This window comes from Urocitellus parryii, chromosome 7, assembly GCF_045843805.1.
Source record: "Urocitellus parryii isolate mUroPar1 chromosome 7, mUroPar1.hap1, whole genome shotgun sequence".
Lineage (NCBI taxonomy): Eukaryota > Metazoa > Chordata > Mammalia > Rodentia > Sciuridae > Urocitellus > Urocitellus parryii.
Window position 1 is genome coordinate 36659985 of NC_135537.1, and position 19685 is coordinate 36679669.

Below are 19685 nucleotides of genomic sequence, written 5' to 3' on the forward strand. Positions count from 1 at the left end.
ATGCTGATTAAAATGGGTTAATAGCACATTAAACAATTTCCTGTTTGCCATCTATTCTATTTGCCAATGTGAGTCCTTCCCAAAGATTATATTAGTTTAAGATGCCAAAGTGAACTGTGCATTAGCATTTGGTGAAAGATATACCATCAAATATGTACTACAGAGTGAGGGAGGGCAAGAGATGAGGAGATGGTGAGATGAGCAGAAAGTACATTCCTTTTCAGAGTGAAGTTCTTAGATAAACAGGAAAGATCTTTTCTTAGACTAATTTTGAAAGAACTGGAAAAACCAATCTCAAGATAGTTTTCTTTTGATAGCTATGAAAGTTAGGGGCCAGTTTAAAGTATAGTCCTTTTTAACTATTTAGATTTAATATTTATATATAAGATTAATTTATACTATAATTCTTGGAATTTAAGCTTCATTTACAAATGAAGTTTTGCTTCAAATTTTGTCTTTTACTGTAAAAATAAGATTTGTTTTATAGACAGAAGGTTGCATACCTTTCAAAAATACTTCCTTAAATTCAACATGCTTAATATTATCCATAACCATATATAAATTAGAGTAACCCCTCTTTGCAGGGTTAAGGCTGAAAATATTTGTAAACTCAGGTATGTTTGTGAACATTGTGACGGAAAAAAGGTTGTGGGTGTGGAATAGGGCCTTACCACTATGGACAACTCCAGTTAAGCTGTTATCTTTTAAAATATTACTATTAAATCTTTGTATATATCAAAAAAGTTAGGATGGCTGAAGTCCAAAACTCTATAAATTCATAATCATGAGCATAAGGTACCTCCCATAAGGTCACAATATGTTTTCTTTTGAGCTGTTACATATACCATAAATAAGTTATTCCTGACAGCTGTAGAAAGGATGGATTGCATGCAAAACAACCACAAAATAGAAGTCTAGTATGAAGAAAGCATTACATGTCTCTGCCTTGATTCTGTCCTGTTATTTGCATAATTGGTAATCAGTAATTGGAGCAACTTGCGTGCAGGAACAACCACAGCAGAGAGTCTTCTGTGGCTTGTGTTAATCTAAGTTCTCTCTCTAGATCAACTTTTGTGAAAAATTCTATTTTGAAGTAAAATTACAATATTAGAAAAGAAAAAGCTTTCCCAACTTGATTTTCTTATATTTTAACCTTAATTTCTCACCATTTTACAGAGGCTAAGAACTCCTAAAAGAGAATAATCTTTTTCATTACAACATATTGCTACTATCCATGGTACAAATAATATCATTTCCTCCAATATAAGATGCATACACCCCCCAAAACGTCTCATAAGCATTACACTGGGACAACCCATTATATGATCACAACATTTGAGCAACATATATGATGTCTAGAAGTCATTAAAGATAAAATTTAGTCTTATATATATGGAGCATTGCACCTATTCTCTTAGCATCTCCAGGAACAGTGACACTGACAGGCAAAGAAGGGCATTCACATATATGTAAAATACCTGGTACAGAATCCATTTTCCCTAGAATTCCCAAGGGGCACTGCCACACTCTGTCGGGGAAACTCTTGTTTAACTAGAGCTGGCAGGCTCCAACACTGTGAGCTGTTGGCACCTGTGGCAGGAGAAAAGCCCAGCAAAATCTGTTTCTGAAGCAAGGATGTGTCCAACACTGATGGCCCAATGTCAGGCATTAAATCCCAGCAAGGAAGGGAGCTGGATTTTATAGCCGGCTGCTCTCCACCTGGGCAAATGCTGAAAGTAGCACTGTCCGGAACGTGAAAATACTGGAAAAAGACAATACAGAGAGGGCACACTTACTACAACAATGCAGCCATGTTAAGTTTTAAAAGCATAGCTTCTAAGAAACCATAACCGTGTATTCAAGTTGGCAATGTGGGAATATCAGCACAAGAAAGCCCTAATGAAACAGTGAAAGCAGTGGAAGCAGGGTTTGCTTTGCTGCACATGATAGAGTTGGGGTGATTTAAAAAGATGATGCATAGTTCTTTCTCCCAGGTATTGCAAAAATCCCCATGATACTGGCGTACAAATGTCATGTGCTGGGGAGGGAGTCCCCTTGGACAGATAGGTATGGCTACACTGAAATGGTGTGGTGTGGTGGCAGATATTAGGAAAACAGATCTGAATAACATTCAGAACAGGAAACTGGGAGTTCAGAAGACAAATTGTATGTAGTGCTCATCCTGAGGGAGGAGCAAACTCTGATTGAATTTTACACTGTTTCTGGCATTAGAGTTGCTGAATTTTAGACTTAAAAAGGACCTCAAGGGATAATAATATATTTCAATAATATATAATAAATAATATAATAAATAATATATTTGAATTTCCTATTTCACAGCTGAGGAAGCTGTTTGTTTTTGTTTTGTTTTGTTTTGGTAATGGGGATTGAATCCAGGGATGCTTAACCAAATCCCCAGCCATTTTATTTTGAGATGGGGTCTTGCTAAGTTGCTTAGGGCCTTGTTAAATTGCTGAGACTGGCTTTGAATTTACAATTCTTCTGCTTGAGCCTCCTCAGCCACTGGGATTACAAGTGTAAGCCACTGCGTCCAGTAGGAAGCTGCTTTTGACTGAGCTGATGACTTATCTGTCCAATAGCACAAAGCCAGGAAGTGACACAGCCCTGCTAGAAGCCAAGTTTCCTGCTTCCAGTCTGGGTTTTCCCACTGTTCCACTCTCTCTAAGAGACCAGGGATTACCATGCCTCTTGAAAAATCCTAGACCTGTCTGAAGCAGAGTCATTGTTGGAAAAGGGGACACTTCTCAGCTATAGGGGCAAATTGAGTCTTTCTCTTCTTCTAGGAAGCCAAGGCAAATGGGGAGTCCTGGGTGATGTTGATGCTGCAGATGCTGCTGGCTACAGGCATTTACTGAGCACCTATCCCTTTTCTTTACATTAATTTATTTAATCCTCATAAAACCTACAAGGAATGCAAAATGATGCCCATTTTAAAGTTGAGGAAATGCAGGCTGGGGCTGTGGTTCAGTGGTAGAGCACTTGTCTAGCATGTGTGAGGCACTGGGTTCAATCCTCAGCACCACATAAAAATAAATAAAATAAAAGCACTGCGTCCATCTACAACTAAAAGTATTTTAAAAAAAAATGAGGAAATGTCATCTGGCCCAAAGTCTTGGGAAGCCCTAGAGTGAGAAGTAGGACAATTACCTAGATGAAGACTAATTCTCTTGTCAAAGCAAATGTTGTTGACCTCTATTCTTTTTTCTTAATATTTATTTTTTTAGTTGTAGTTGGACACAATACCTTTATTTTATTCATTTATTTTTATGTGGTGCTGAGGATCGAACCTAGGGTCCTGCATGTGCCAGGCGAGCGCTCTACCACTGAGCCACAACCCCAGCCCCTTGACCTCTCTTCTTAACTGGACAATAACTGGGTACTTCTGGCCACCTACTTATTTTTATCAATGAACTAGGATGAAACTCTATTGTTCCACTTTTTGTAAATATCACAATACACTGTCAACTAAAAAAAAAAAAGTGTAATATTTTATCCTAATCGATCCTTCTAATACAATTTTTAGGAATAGAAAGTAAGGGGTAATAATAACTGCAAACAAAGATAAAGAAAGATAATGCTTTTTTATATGATAGTTTCATTAACATAAAATAGCTGCATACTACTTGGCGTACTCTAAGTTTTTTTTTTTTTTAAATCTCTCCTTACTTTCTTTTTCATTGAACAAAGAGCCAAGTCAAAAACTCTTCTCAAAATTCCCAGATGTATTTTCTATGTGTTTTGCCATTGAGATGTTAACATAAACAAGCTGGTACATTTTCACATTCACTCTCTGTGTGAACACAAAGCTCACTGCCCCTGATCTGTGGCTAGGTTAGGTCCTTGCCCTCCGTCCACACCAGCAACTCAAACCAGTTCCTCAGCTGCTGCAGCCTGTGGGGCAGATGTGTTTTTTTCTTTTTTTTTTTTTTTAATTTTTTTTTTTTTTTTTTTATGCAACTCAGAGCCGGTCCTCAGGCCCACTGCTTTACTAGTGGGGGTTCATTGAACCTGTGAGAGGACCATGCTGGAGCCTCTGAGCAGATGGAGTGCAGGCAGAACTAATCCAGCAGTGTCAAGATCTGTTGTTTTGTTGGATTTCTGCTCATTAATTACACAGCATCCATGGCTTTAATTATAGCAAAATAAGTGGATTTCTCTTTACCTATATTCAGTGCTAGCCTTCTTTGCCCTAGGCTATAAAAAGTTGATCCTATTTGTTGTTAATTCATCAAAACATAGACAAAACCATTATGTTATGAATTGCTTACCTCTTTTCCAGAATGGGGTTTGGAGACAGATAACTGTGGTTTATAAAATATCTGATACGGTGTGTTATTGATTACTGTAGTCTTGTCTTCAATCTGAATAATCTGTATACCTTGCTGTACCATAGAAGAAATGCAGAACTGACACAACTGTAAGATAATTGAGGAAAGGGCAATTAATTATAAGGCATATGATTATTCTTTAAAGGTTATTTATCTATTGCTTTGCCCATGATAGTACCAGTTTACCTTTTTCCAGAGTACTTAATAGCATCCCTTTCAGTCTCCAAAATGCCCTGGCCAATACAAGGCCAGTGTTGACAGCAAAGACTTTAGCAAGCCAGTTACTTGTGCTACTGTTGTACGGTGTAGACAAGAGATTTGTTTTCAGACTATTTCACAGATTATCTCATACAATATTTATAAAGTACTTATACATAAACAAATTCCTACTCATCTTACTCAACAGGATTCAATTCAGCAACCCTTCTCCTCACAAGTACCACAGCAGTGACCTCACAGAGTGCCTTTAAAAGTGACGATGAAGTGCCTTTAAAAGTGACTTTAAAAGTGACAATGAAGACGAAGGAAACAATACGACTGACCTTCATGTATTGCTATATCATGCACCCCACCTGTTTTAAGTAATTTATGAATATTAATTCACAAATTCCTATGTATAGTAACTATATAGGGTGATTTCTATTATCCCCATTTTACAGAAGATGAAAGTGAGATGTAGAGGTTCAGCATTTGTCAAGGTCTGGCTGGGCTGGAACCTACATGGTCTGGCTCTGCAGTGCTGCTCCTCACCAATATGTGCACTGTCTCCTTGCACTCCTGCATCCCATGTGGAACTGATGCTTGGAGGGATACCTGCCTAAGGGTAGCTGTCCAGTAAGTGGCAATCTCAGAGCAGCAGTCCTCAGAGGGTGGCTAGAGCTCATATGGAAGATCTCCAGAAAGGGGTATTAAGTTCAAAACTAAATTTATAATAATACTGACATTATATTTTTCTTTTCACTTTACTTTCCTCATGAGCATAAGGTAGAATTTCCCTGAGGCTATTATGATATACCATGTCACAACTCTGATGGCTAATGGAATATGTTTAAATTCTTGTGTTTAAAAAATTTCTCTTAATTTACAATCTGGTAAAATCTGATAGAACCCATAGAAACAAAAGGTCTTTGCGGGGGTCCCCAACAATCTTTAAGCATATAAAGGAATCCTGAGACTGAAATGTTTGAGAGTTATTACTAAGAATAATTGAACATCACTATATATTCCAATAGTTAGTTCATTCATTCATTCATTTGCAAGTATTTATTTAGCACTTGCTGTGGCTACTTTGTGAGGTGCTAGAGGTATTGGGTGTTTGCCTATATTGTGTAACATTTTTTTCCAGGTTTTGATGGCAGTTCTCAACTTACAACTATTCAACTTTGGGTGATTCATGCTTACAGCTCTTTGCCATTTACACCCATGTTACAGCACTTTGGCAGGCAGGCAGAACATAAACATATGTTGCCCAGACAACCTTGAGGAAATGGATACCAGCCTTGAACACTGAAGAAAGACCAATTTCTTGTTTCAGGGAAATTTGTTTTTTAAAAAATGACCAAAGAACCCTAATTTTTCTTAAAAGACTCTTCAAAGATGCTCAAAACAACTTCTTCCCAAAGAAAGGTCATCCTGAATTCTACTATTCTGATAAAGTACCCCTTCTCCTTCTCATTTGGGATAGCTAAAATAATGAAGATGATTTTAAGTAGAGACTTACACATGTCACACTAGATATTATTCGTTAATACATACAATTTAATGTGATTAGTTGCCATATTATTCATCTAATTAGTTTTCATAGACTTTAGATTTATGCTGAAAAGCACACACCATTTGTATTTATCTAAATAACTACTTAAATATTTTTGTTTGTGTTTGTGTGTGTGTGTGTGTGTGTGTGTGTGTGTGTGTATGTACATTCTCTAAAAACATGGGCACTAGTCAACTGTTGAAGAACTGTTGAAGTCCGTCAGTTGAAAACTGTTATAGGAATTCCCTCTTAGAACATTGGTTCTACGGGGAAAACAGAATTGATTCACATCATTTTGCTCAGGATGCCCTTTGCAGGAATATAACCTCTGCTGTAGGAAGCTTTGTTCTTTCACTCAGTGCTTAGAATGTTAGCAACTTTACTTCCTGGTCTAAAAAAGGAGGCCAAGTACAATTTGTAGATATTTTGGAATAAGTTCATTCCCCTTCACATACTATATATAAATCAAGTGACTGCTGAGTGTTCTGAAATAGAGCAGTTATTGAATAAATTATGTGACACAACTTTTATCATTGGTAAAGGAAAAATATATTGTAAAACAGAAGTCTAAGAAATTAAGAAATAAAGTATTTTACTGCTATGTATTATTTAGAATATGTAATACCAAAAAGGGGTTAAAAAGAAAAGGTAGGTTTATATTAAATAGCTTAAGGGGATGGCACATTTGATTTGAGCCAAATCAACTCTGACCTTACCTTCTGATGTCCTGGGAAAGCACCAAGTCTTATTTCAGCATCAATAAACCCTTCTTCGTCCAATGTCACGACTTCACCATTACCTCCATCTTTCCACTTTGGAGATGTCAGGTTATGGACTAGTTTAATTGCTACTGACTTGTGCACAGTGTTTGTATTTGCCCAATATATTCCAATCTGAAAAGCTTCCTGGAAAAATAATGCCTTAATTATAAAGTAATTTTTCTTAACTTTGGTATGTTTTTAAATCTCAATCCCCAGGATCTTTTCTCATATGATATAATAGGTCCATTAAAGCAACCAAATATCATTCCACTCTTTTTATAATGGCAACATACATTTTATCTTTGTTCCTAATGTTAATTTTGATTCACAATGAAATTCATATTTATGGACAGGAGAAAAAAAACAAACTTGAGATGTGACTACCCTATAAATACCAAGTCTTAAAGACTGAAGGTTTCATCTCACTTGACAAGAGAATAACATGCAATAATGAGTCCATACAGGTCAACATTCCAATTCTATAAGGTAACAGTATTTGATTATTAAAAAAATGAAAAATGCAATTGAATAAAGATGTTTATGGACTGGAATGAAAAAAAAAAGAAAAGAAAAAGAAAAAGGACTCTGAAATTGTTCTCTATTAGGAAAATATTTTATTTAAGAGTTACTTTATTTTCTCAGATTTATGTCTACTTGAAATGATCTATCCTTATAAAGTTAGTTTATAAATTAGAATACAAAATCTTCTGAAATTTTTATCTTGTGATTAGGTTTTTCTCCCTGTGTCACTAATAATTCCATGTTGTTTTAATTAATAACTGGATAATCCTTCATAATTATGGACATACAATTATGGACATATAAAGGAAAAGGAGCCTGACAAAAATGGTGGTTCAGAAATCCTCCATACCTCACAGAATTCACAGAATTTAAGAACTGCAAAGATTATCAAGGGGATGGGTTAGCATATAGTACAACTCTGTATCCTTAACACACTAAGAGATCAATCTTAATACTTGTCAAATATCCCGCACACAATAGAAATGAGTATGTAATTAGTACAAGTTATCCAAATTTAATGATAACTCAACCATGAATATGCTGATGGGGGGGAAGAGACATCTGAAAAATCTTTGAATATCAAAGAACATTCCAGACTCCTTATGTATATATCTTTGAGGACAGTTTTCCACAATGGATTCATTCTGTTAAATCATAAATGCAACCTCAGAATAAAATCTAGTTGTTGAGAAAGAAGAATTATGTTAGTTTCAAAAGTTATAGTACCTGAAAATTAGGAGGAATAATAGTTTTGCTAGCAGGAACCTGTAGAACAATCTTCTCTCCTTCAAACAGCCAGAGGTCCCACTTGGACTGATTGATAAGCAGGGCCCAGGGCAGAAGTTCTATCAACAAAGTTCTAACATATGGCTTCCAGATCGACAGCTTCACTCGCATTGGGCTATCCCACTGACTCAGCTGTTCATTCCTGTTCCAAATACCACATCCAAGAGACTCAATGAAATATGATGACTTCAGTATTCATGAAATACGTTTAAGGATTCCAGACACACAATGCTCCTGTAGGGTACCTCTTCACATCAGTCATTCAATGCTGAATTTGCAAGCAGGAAAAGCAACTTTTCATGCAATTATGTTGTACATTATGAGTAAAAAAATATATATCTATAAATGTACTTACTAGATGACAAAAGATCAGAGTCTCACCAATACATGCAAATACCTTTTTCATACTATTTATGAGATCTTAATATTTTTGTGAACAGTCATTTCTTAATATATAAGTGTGTATAGAAAAAGATAGCTGAAGCCTATTACCTGTCAGAATCCTTCTTAATATAGGGCCATGTGGGTTCGAGAGATTTTTCTGGCCCATAGAATTCATCAAGGATCTGATTAACTGTACCTCCAGGGTGTATCTTAGTGGCTATTTGTTTAATTAGGGCTGTTGAGATGGGGACAGCACAATCTGAAGGGTCATATTCTTCTCTAGAAAATGGAAAAAAAAGTGTTAGATTTCTAAGTGGTCTACAATTTATTAAAAAAAAACCCTAAAAATGTACTATGAATCATACTTTTAAGTGAGATTGAGTCCATTTTCAGTGATTTAGGAAAGTATGATAGTTTTTGGATGATTTGGGCCTTGGCCTTTCCTTCTCACTTGATCCTGCTTGGGTGAGATCTCATGCCTTCTTCCACTACAGAAATCATGTGTCAGTTAAATTTAAACTAAATTATATTTTCTGATGACCTCTCCTGATTGGCTTTCTTTCTTTCTCTTGTTTTGAGAGGTAACATTTTTATTCTAAAGGAATAATACACATAGAATAATACACTGAGAATGGGAGAGTGGGCAATCATATGGAAGGAAAAAAAGAGGGCAGAGAAAAGGGTGAGAAGAGGGAGAGAGTGGGAGAGAGGACAAAAGGGGGAGAAGGGCAGGGGAGACACCCAAAAAACAAAACTCTTATTTCTAATCTTGATGAGAAAGGATGAATTTTATCTAAAACTATAGAGGAGAATAAGAGAATAAGAGAATACTAGGCAAGGTAATTTAAAATAACATTCTCCTAAGATAAAAATTCCATTCATGCTCCTCCAGCCCCCAACAGTACAAGGTTAATTTTCTACTGAATTTCTCTTAGGAATATAAAAAAATGTATTTTGCTAATACCTTGCTTGAAATGTTAGGTGATGTACAAGATCAGGTTCTATGTTTTGCAGTGGTTTTTCCTGCCCTCTTCCTGGAATAATCTGTGTTTCATTCAATCCCAGACTCCTTTTCTCCAAATGTATGATAATGGGGTCTGGAAGATGACTTCTCATGATAAAAAGAGGGCTGAACACAATCTATAAAAATAAAAGGACAGAACAACTTTCATATTTGCTTTGTTGCAGTATTCCAGCTGTTTGATGCTGAAACAAACTTGTAATAAATCTCTTCCCTGGGTCACTGTGACCTTAATTTATTTCAGAACAGGAAAGGTCAGAGTCATATACCATATTTTAGGATTGGGAAAGCACTCACCATTCGTTGTTGCACTTGAGAGTTGGGTTCTAAAGTCAAAACTGTACACCAGACATAAATAATGGAACTGTTTGAAGATGGCACCTGGACATGAGATAGCAGAGGATTCTATTAAATATTGAACTGCTTATTCATTAATCAAAATAAGACACAGATATAATATCAGTTTGGATGATAAAAAATAATTTCAAGTTAGATAAAAAGCCACCAAAAACAAAAACAACTATGCAAAAACAGACTTCATCATGGCATAAAGCAAATGTACAGTGGATCGATGGGGCCAAGTCTTTCCATAAAGAACATTTCAATTTTAAAGCTGCTTTATTTTAGATTCTTATCCCTGGATCTCATATTCTCATTCTCATACCTGGATGACAATGCTATACTCAGAGGCTTTGGATTCTAGGCACACGTCTCTTGACCAGTCTTCATCTCCTTTGGCCTTCACACACAATTCTGTCAATTCACTGTTTTCTAATATGTACGAAGGCAATTTTTGTTTGGCTGTGAGGCAGTCAAAATGTTCTCGAACTACAGCTTGTCCATCTTGTCCAATATAATGCTGAACAACTTTTAGTTCTATGCTTTGAGACAAATAACTACAGATGATCTGTCTTCCACAGATGATAATCTAAAAAACAATTTAAAAATATAGAAGGCTTCATGAATTCAGATTTCATTACATGTAATCATTTACATAGATATGTTGATGTTAATGAAAAACAAATGAAATAATTAGTTTAATATAAGAAAGAAAAGAGACTTAAAGGAAAGAATTTTTTTCTGTCATGTTGAGCTGTCTACTTAAAGGAGAGACTCATAGGCAGGGTCCAGTGCCCACCCAGAAATACTGACCAGAGAGAAGATGAAACCAGAGACAAATATTTGTGAAAGAAAAGCTGTGCAAATATGCATTGACAGAGGATAGTTCACCTGAAGGAGAGGGTGCAAGCTCAACTCCAGAAATTGATATTGTAGGGACAGACTCAGGGTGAGAAGTCAGAGAAGGGGCCAGATGAAAAGGGGTGAGGAAGGGTAGAGGTGAATCAGGAGAAAGTAGGTTTGCTGAAGCCATGATATAATATTAGTTTGGATGATAAAAAAATAATTTCAAGTTAGATCAGAAGGTGGTGATTAATCTCATCAAATAATGTATAAGTTGAAAAAAATGGGAGTTGAAAGTAAGCATTAGCTCTGGTAACTGAATGGAAAATTGTGGTCTATCTATTCTTTGAAGCTGATTTCTTACAGTTTATTGTACTCTTATCCAGGAAGAGATATCTGAATACACTACTACAAATGATCTTTGACTGAGATACCCCATTATATTTTACTTTATTCAGTTTTTTCTACATTGTAGAAGTATGTAACTTTATAAAACACATAGAATTACCCATTAAATTCTCAGACCTAACTTTTTATCTGGACAAGAGTATATTCATAATGGATATTAAGAAATGTTTCTTAAATTTCAATTGAAATTGAAAAGATATTGGAAAATTTACTCTTATGTTTTAATTTAATTTTAGAAAGCAAATACTTCTATAATAAGTATTCATCATGGTTATACAAACAGAACTAGTTCACAAACTACATTTCATATTTTAATATTTTTATAGATTATAAAATAATAACTAATACATATAGTAAACTAAAAGGTCTAAGCATGTTATAATTAACTTTAATGTGTCAACTGGGCTATATTTTTATTTTTTAAAATATTTTTAAGTTGTAGATGGACACAATACCTTTATTTATTTTTATGTGGTGCTAAGGATGGAACCTAGTGCCTCACACAACTGGGTTATATATTTAATCAAACATTATTCTCAATGTGTCTGTGGGGATGTTTGTAGATGACATTTACCTTTGAATTGGTAAACTGAATAAAACAGATTGCCCTCCCAATGTGAGAACATCACCCAGTCAACTGAAGACCTAACAAACAAAAAATGCTTATAGAGAAGGAACTCATTCTTTCGTACTACTTGAGTCGGGACACTGGTCTTTTTTGGCCTTTGACCTTGAACTGTCACATTGGCTTTTCTTGGGTCTTAAAATTGCTAGCTTTTGGACTAGCACTTTTGCCACTGGCTCTGCTGGTTCTCAGGCCTTCAGACTTAGACTGGAAAATGACCTATCAGCTCTCCAGCGTACTGACTGCAGATCTTTTGACTTTTCTGTCTCTGTAATCATGTGGGCCAAGAGATAATTAATCATTCCCCCACACACTGCACATGCTATATTGGTTCTGTTTCTCTGGAGAACCTTAAATAGAAAGCATTTATTCTATTCTCACAGCAACCTTATAAAGTAGGTGCTATTATGTCTCTCTATCTTAACAAGTAGAAAAACCACAGGCACAGAGATGTTGAATAACTTGCAAGTTGGTACCCAGAAAATCTGGCCTAGAATCTGTGTTGAAGATCACTCTGATAGTCTGTCACTCATAAAATTAATACCTATTCATAAGAAAATTTAGATTCCCAAGGAAAGAGGGTAAAGGCTGATCACCATAACACAAATGTGGCAGATGTCATTGGTTCCCTTTCCATAGCTGGTCCTACTCTACTCCTGCTGTAAAAAACTGATTTGGTCTAGGTATCAAAAGATAGTCAAGCACTCAGGGGAGGTGGATATCTCCCTTGAACTTTGGAGGCTATACTGAAATGGGTAAAAACTAATCCTGGTAAATCCATTCCCTCTTAACCAATGATTACCTTAGTGGTAAATGTGTTTTGGCTAGTAATATGAAAAGGAAAGATGGCAAAGGCTTCGAGAAGATTTTACTCTTTGAAAGAAGGGAGACAATTTGAGAAGAGAAAGTCCTTCTTTTCTGTTATGGAAGATATTATAAGAGGATGTACATCTTGAGATCAGAAAGGCACATCAGAGGATGGCAGAGAAGCAGATACAGTACTGAGGTGTTGAGGTCACCAATACCAAACCGGTCTTCTTCCTTCTTATGATGTGAAACAAAATGTACAAAATAGGAATAATAATAATAAGATCTACCTCATTAACTTGCTATGAAGATTAAAAAGTATATATCTGTTCCAATTTTATGAGTTTATTACATCTTTTTTAAGATAAAACATTTGGAAAACAAATATATTGCAAATAACTTGTATTCAGAATATACAAAGAACTCTTAAAATTCAATAATAAGTAACCACCTAGCCTTTTTTTCTAAGTGGAAAAAAAATCTGAGCCTTTTCACTAAAAAAGAAAAACAGGTAACAAATAATCATATAAAAATGTTCAACATTATTTGCTATCAGAGAATTGCAACTCAACACAAGATAAAATTTTGTCTCTACATACTTTTAGAATGACTGCAATCCAAAAAGATGCAGAGCAACAGAAACTCTTTTTAAAAAATATTTTTTAAAATTGTTTCTTTTTAGAAATATATGACAGTAGGGTATATTTTGACATATTATACATACATGGAATATAACTTCCCATTCTTGTGGTTGTACATGATGTGGAGTTACACGGCTGGTATATTCATAGGAAAGTTATGCCATATTCATTCTACTGTCTTTCCTGTTCCTATCTCCCCTCCCTTCCCTGCATTCCTCTTGTCTAGTTCACTGAACTTCTATTCTTCCCCTCCGGCCTTTGTTGTATGTTAGCATCCACATATCAGAGAAAACAGTCAAACTTTGTGTTTGGGGAACTGGCTTATTTCTCTTAGAATGACAGACTATAGAGCCATCCATTTACCAGCAAATGTCATAAAGTCATTCTTTTCTATGTCTGAGTAACACTCCATTGTGTATACATACATTTTCTTTATCTATTCAACTTGAAGGGCACCTAGGCTGATTCCATAGCTTAGCAATTGTGAATTGAGCTGCTATAAACATTGATATGACTGCATCACTGTAATATGCTGATTTAAAGTTCTTTGGGTATATACCAAGGAATGGGATGACTGGGTCAAATAGTGATTCCATTCCAAGTTTTCTGAGGACTCTCCATACTGCTTTCCAGAGTAGTTGCATCAATTTGCAGTCCTATCAGCAATGTATGAGTGTACCTTTTCCCCGACATACTCATCAGCATTTATTGTTACTTATTTTTTGACAATTGCCATTCTGACTGGAGTGAGATGAAATCTCAGAGTAGTTTAAATTTGCATTTCTCTAATTTCTAGAGATGTTAAATATTTTTTCATATACTTGTTGATTATTCATATTTCTTCTTCTGTAAAGTGTCTATTCAGTTCCTTTGCCCATTTATTGACTGGGTTATTGGAAAAAGCATATTTTATAAACATAATTAGTTGATACTTTTCCCATGTCATCAAGAGTTCTGTGACCATCATTTTAAATGAGCTATTGTTTACACAAATATGATTATTTTTGAAGGAACTATTATTTATCCAAAAGAAACCTACTAGATTGATAGATCAAAAATGAAATGTCATTTTTGTTCTACCTTGTGCCATTTAAATACTGGTATTCAGTATTTTCTTCAATATTTATTTTCTAACTATCCATTCATTTGCATTTTCTTTAGGAGCACATGTTTACAACCAAGCTACATTTCACTGTTATACTTCCCTTAGACACGAGAGCCATTATATCTTTTAAAACTATGTTTTCAAAATAATACACTAAAAGTCTATGAGCCCTAAATTAGCAGGCAAGCTTTTCTTTAGCATATGCTAGGGATTACTAGACACTCATGAAAAAGTCTTGTGATGCCATAACAACACCTAACTTTAAGTAAGCATTTGAAAACTTGGAGGCAGTATTTAACTCTGTTTTTATTCTTGATATGCTAATCCTGGCAACATGTGTGCACCACTCTTGCCTTACAACCTTTGGACCCCAGGAGATTTAGAAGAGAATTTTGCTGTCTCTCACAGAAACCACAGAATATCTGCAAGCATCTGGGACTCACTTTGTTTAAAGACAAAGATCCTCTTGGTGGGTTTTTATAGTTTCATTTTCAACTAAAAAGCCTGTTAAATAGGCTTTCAGATTTGATAAAAAGAATATCTTTACAAGTGGCCAGGGAGGGAAGACTACTGGGATAAAGGACAATCCAAAATGGCCACTCCTCTGAGTGGTGCTCTTTCATGGTTGTGGGTTCAGGAGAGCTCTGTCTGCTCTTCTTCAAAGTGGCCAACTTATAATGCCTTTATTTTGAAAATTATGGTTAGAATTTCAAGATTAATTTATCAGTTGAAGACAGCTACTTACTTTTTTTTAAATGTAGGGTTTCTCTTTAATACACATTTCCAGCTTTCACACTAATTCCCCTGTTTTAACCAAAGCCACAAAGATGAGCATTGAAGATTTCCACATATGATTTTACTTAGCAGGTTTCAGAACTCTTATTAGATCAGTGCCAAGAATAGTGATATTAAAGAATAACTCCAGAGTACCAGATGCACTGGAAAATGATATCTTACCCATGATTAAAAGTATGTGTATAAAGATGCAAATATACATACATTTGGGCTTTTAGAGTGGTGAAGGTTTATTCAATGAAGGCCTGGGAAACACAGAAGCAATGTGTACATGAGTAGTCATATAATGTATAAAGGTCCTGGGAAATTTTATATGTGGTCAATTTTGATTCAGTTGTGGGAAATGAGAGGACTATAGGAAAGGCAGAGTACAGATAACAAAACATCAATATTAAGAAGAGCTTTAGCCAACTCTCCATTATCCAGGGGCATATTAATGTGGTTAAGGTACATGCACTCACCTCACTAAATGAGTCTTGGTAATTAGGCAGCTGCAGTTTATTGCAAATTTCCAGGCCCAGGTGGAACAGAAGGAAAGAAGCCAAGATGTGAGGGAGGCAAATATCCATGGAGCTCTTCTGAAGCTTGATTCCTTTCTTCCTCCCTCATCTCTCCATCTGAGGAAATCCTATGTCTCTCATGTACTTTAACTAGACCTAATCTGGATGCTAAACTACCCTGACAATAAAAATTAAATCCAATTGGAAAAGACATTTAAAATTTTTGCTTGTGTGTGTGTGAATGAGAAGGAAGAAGGAGAAGGAGAGAGGTAAAATTTTGTGAGAAGTTTCTAGAAATATGTTTTTTAATTGACCAACTACTTTGACATTTGATGTACTGTTGCATTGTGTAATATCTGTGTAGAAACATCATATTAATTTATCCCTGAAACTTAATATGATTCCTTGAAAATACAGATCTATGCAAGAATGAGGTGCTACTGTAGGTTAACACCAAAAAGTCCAACTAGAGTTACTCAGGCCTGAGAATATATTTCATTATAATAATTTTAATTGAAGTTAACTGGACTATGAGTGAGTTGGGCACATTGTAAGTACTCTGTATACATAAACTCATTTAATGCTCACACTAACTTCCTAAGGAAGCCACAATTACTATCCTTATTTTATAGATAAAGAAACTGCTTCAAAAAAGGTGAAATGATTTCCTTAAGATCACACAGTCAGCAAGGGGATACAGATGGGTTACCTAGGATCTTAATTGCTAGGAAATAACATTAAAACCATTTCTTGGCACCATTTCACTAATTAGTAAATGTTCTAGCAATCACATGGAGAAGAACTGAAGAAACTGTGGTCCCTGGATCAGCAGAATCCGCCATCACTGGGAACATGTTAGAAATACAGATGATCAGGCCACTCCTAAGATCTACTGGATCTGAAACTCTGGGGGAGGGATCCAGCAATCTGTTTTTTTTTTTTTTATTGGTTGTTCAAAACATTACAAAAAAGCTCTTGACATATCATATTTCATACATTAGATTCAAGAGGGTTATGAACTCCCATTTTTTTTGATTATTAATATGGTTGATTTATTTTTTGAACTCCCATTTTTAACCCAAATACAGATTGCAGAATCACATCGGATCTGTGTTTTGATAAGCCCTCCAGGGATTCTTATGCGCAGCTGAGAGAGAGAGAAGCCTGGGCCTAGAGACAAAGAAAACATGTTAGCCCCCTTCACAGTTTGAAAGACCTGAATATAGAGGAAAGGTGAGTTATCCTTATTACAAGGTGTTGTGTCTTGGCTGTATACACCTCACAGTTCTGAACAATGCTAAAAGCTTGTGGAATGGTGAAAGGTTTTGGTAAAATTTGGGAAGAACTTTCTAACAGTTGGTAGAAATCAACAACAGAAAGGGCTGTGGATGAGGAGATGGACTCTCATCTGAATTCTTCAAACAGAGGCTAAGTGATCATTTCTCAGACATGCTAGTGATGCTGGTAAATGAGAAGGTAGATGAGGCATTTCCAAAAGAGCACCAGTGGCAGAATCTGAACCCCAGTTGTATTTGTTGAGCAGGTCTTTACTGAGTGAACACCAAGTAAGAGGACTCTAGGACTGATGGCAGTCAGGGGCACTTCTAGCTCTTTCAACTAGCTCAAAGCTCATACTAGTAGCTTGGTCTCTCATGAATCCTTCAACAAGATCCATAAGATTCATTTATCCCATCTTTGTGTCATTTTTTTTATGATATGTCATCTGCTTGGGATGTTCTTTCTCAATCTAAATTCTAATATTTCCCAAGTTCTAGCTTAAGTTATATCTTCTTAGTAAAACCTCTGCTTACTCTCAATTCTATACATGGCTAGATTTACATACATTTGCAATTTTAGAGCAAAGATTGTGTCACATACTTGGTGTCTTCCACTTTACTCTGTTTCACATCTTAAGAACAGTAGGTGACCAATACATACTTTGAGGAATGATATCTAATCGAGAAGAGTCTTCCACACTTCTTCTCTGGACTCTGCTATAGTTCTCTTTTCATTTCTGTTGCTCATACTAATGGGAATATGAAGCCCTCTATCTGATTAGGTGCAGACCAAGAATGTACATGGTTCAGGGCCTACTATTCCTCTCTCGCCAGTTGCTTCCTGCTTGTTTTTGGCACAGGGCAGCAGAAGAACTCCTGCTGCTTGATAAGAGGAGCTCCCCTTTCCAGGTCCCGGTACTGTTTCTATCATGTCCTAGTTCACATACGCTCTGGCTTGACTGCTAGAATCCAGATGCAGATGTATATGTGAAAACTCTTATGACAAATCCAGTTATTATGTGTGTGGTGAAGCCAGTTTTCAGATTTTAATACTTCCTTTTTTCTTTCTACTCTTGTCATATGCTCCAAGCTTGAAAAACATCTTTTAGAAACCACATTTTCACATCTTAAGAACACAAAAAAAGTGTCAGATACTTTTTTCCCTTCACAGTCTTAGAACTTCAAAAACAGCCAAAAGGAAGTTTTATAAAATACGTAAAAATATGTGCTGAGAGCTGAGGTTTTATATGCCAAGAGTTAGGCTGCAGTGAATTTTTACTGCAGTTAATATTAACTTCTCGAAGAGAAAAGCTTGCTGGAGACCCAGGCTTACTCTGTCACGGGACAATATCACAACACTTTCACACAGCTTCTTCTCACATGCTGCAGAACCAACTCCTGGTTATCCACTGGCGGATTATCTAGGGTCCCCACCACCCCTTGCTTCACTTCCATTTCAGTAAAGGCCTTTGGCTATTTCACAGCTCATTAGCACCTTCACCAGAAGGTAGGTGGTGACAGGGAGAAGAGGTTATGAACGACCAATAAAAAAAAAAAAAAAAAAAAAAAAAAAAAAAAAAGAGGTGAAACTAAAATCAGTAAATTTTACTGCTCGTTAGCAGCTCTTGTAAAAGATGTGGGATAAGGGGTTTGATACCATCATCATCATCATCATCATGCTCATCAACAAGCATTTATTAGGTGCCCATATGTACGGTTGTAGTAGGCCTTAACCACTGTGATATTTTCATTATAAATTATTTACATTTATTTTAAGTTTCATCTCTACTACATCAAATATACGAGATGTCTAGGACATGAATACAAAGAACTTACCTGTTTTTGCACTCCATTGAGTTGCTGAACCTTGATTATGAGTGATGCAGTTCGACCCTTGTACTGAATTGTTCTAATAAACGTCCCAGCGTGGTCCACACTGAAGGGTTCTGACCAACGCCAATTGCCCCAACCTTCAATACAGATGTGCAACAGCTGGAGAGAAAAACAATAATTGTCACAATGCCAAATGTGCCAACAAAAATCTAGTCCTAAAATGAATGTCTCATTGCTGGAAAACCTTTCTATTTCTAATATCTAGCATCTGTTTTCTTTCTAACCTGCATTATTCATCCATTTCCAGCTTATTCCACCAGGCTAAGAATAGAAAATATGCCACATAGAGTCAATGTAGTTTTCCAGATCACATTTTAAACCTTCTTAAAAATAATAGTCCTATCACATGGTAAAAGGCCTGTTGAATATCTGAGAAAAGACCCATTTCATTCATTTTGGAGGACAAGAAGGTTTAAATATGAGATCAAAGAGCCTTGTCTTAACTGTTTTTTTTTTTTTTTTTGGTACTGGGCATTGAACCCAGGGACACTTTGGTATAGAGCTACATCCCAAGTCCTTTATATTTGTTATTATTTTTTATTTTGAGACAGGGTCTTACTACGTTGTTTGGCTGGCCTTGAACTTGAACTCAGACTCCCATGTCACTGGGATTATAGGTTCGGTATTTACCACCATTGTCCAGCAGTTTATTCCTTCTTATAGTTAGGTAGTAATAAAAGCTAAGTTTGGTTTGTGGCATTTTATTATTACTATTATTATTTGGGCACTTGAGGGTAAACTTATTTTTTCCCTCTAATCTTACAGAAGAGTATGGGTTTTGTACACAAAGGATATATCAGGGTCAGGGTGTTAACAGTGGGTAGAGGCCACAGGGACATTCAAGCCAATAGGAAGTCTTTTCCTCAGCAAGTCTGC

At 35.9% G+C, this 19685-nt stretch overlaps 1 protein-coding gene across 1 annotated transcript in view; it reads right to left on the bottom strand.

Annotated features, from left to right (window-relative positions):
* Vps13b (vacuolar protein sorting 13 homolog B) overlaps positions 1-19685 on the bottom strand; it is a 720349-nt gene that overhangs the window by 38792 nt on the left and 661872 nt on the right. The window contains exons 44-52 of the mRNA XM_077801386.1: positions 18753-18908; positions 10241-10504; positions 9874-9957; positions 9520-9695; positions 8664-8834; positions 8112-8313; positions 6819-7007; positions 4290-4436; positions 1479-1762 (exon numbers count right to left, since the gene is read on the bottom strand). Of these exons, the coding sequence (XP_077657512.1) occupies positions 1479-1762; positions 4290-4436; positions 6819-7007; positions 8112-8313; positions 8664-8834; positions 9520-9695; positions 9874-9957; positions 10241-10504; positions 18753-18908 (1673 nt within the window). The remainder of the gene's footprint in view (positions 1-1478; positions 1763-4289; positions 4437-6818; positions 7008-8111; positions 8314-8663; positions 8835-9519; positions 9696-9873; positions 9958-10240; positions 10505-18752; positions 18909-19685) is intronic.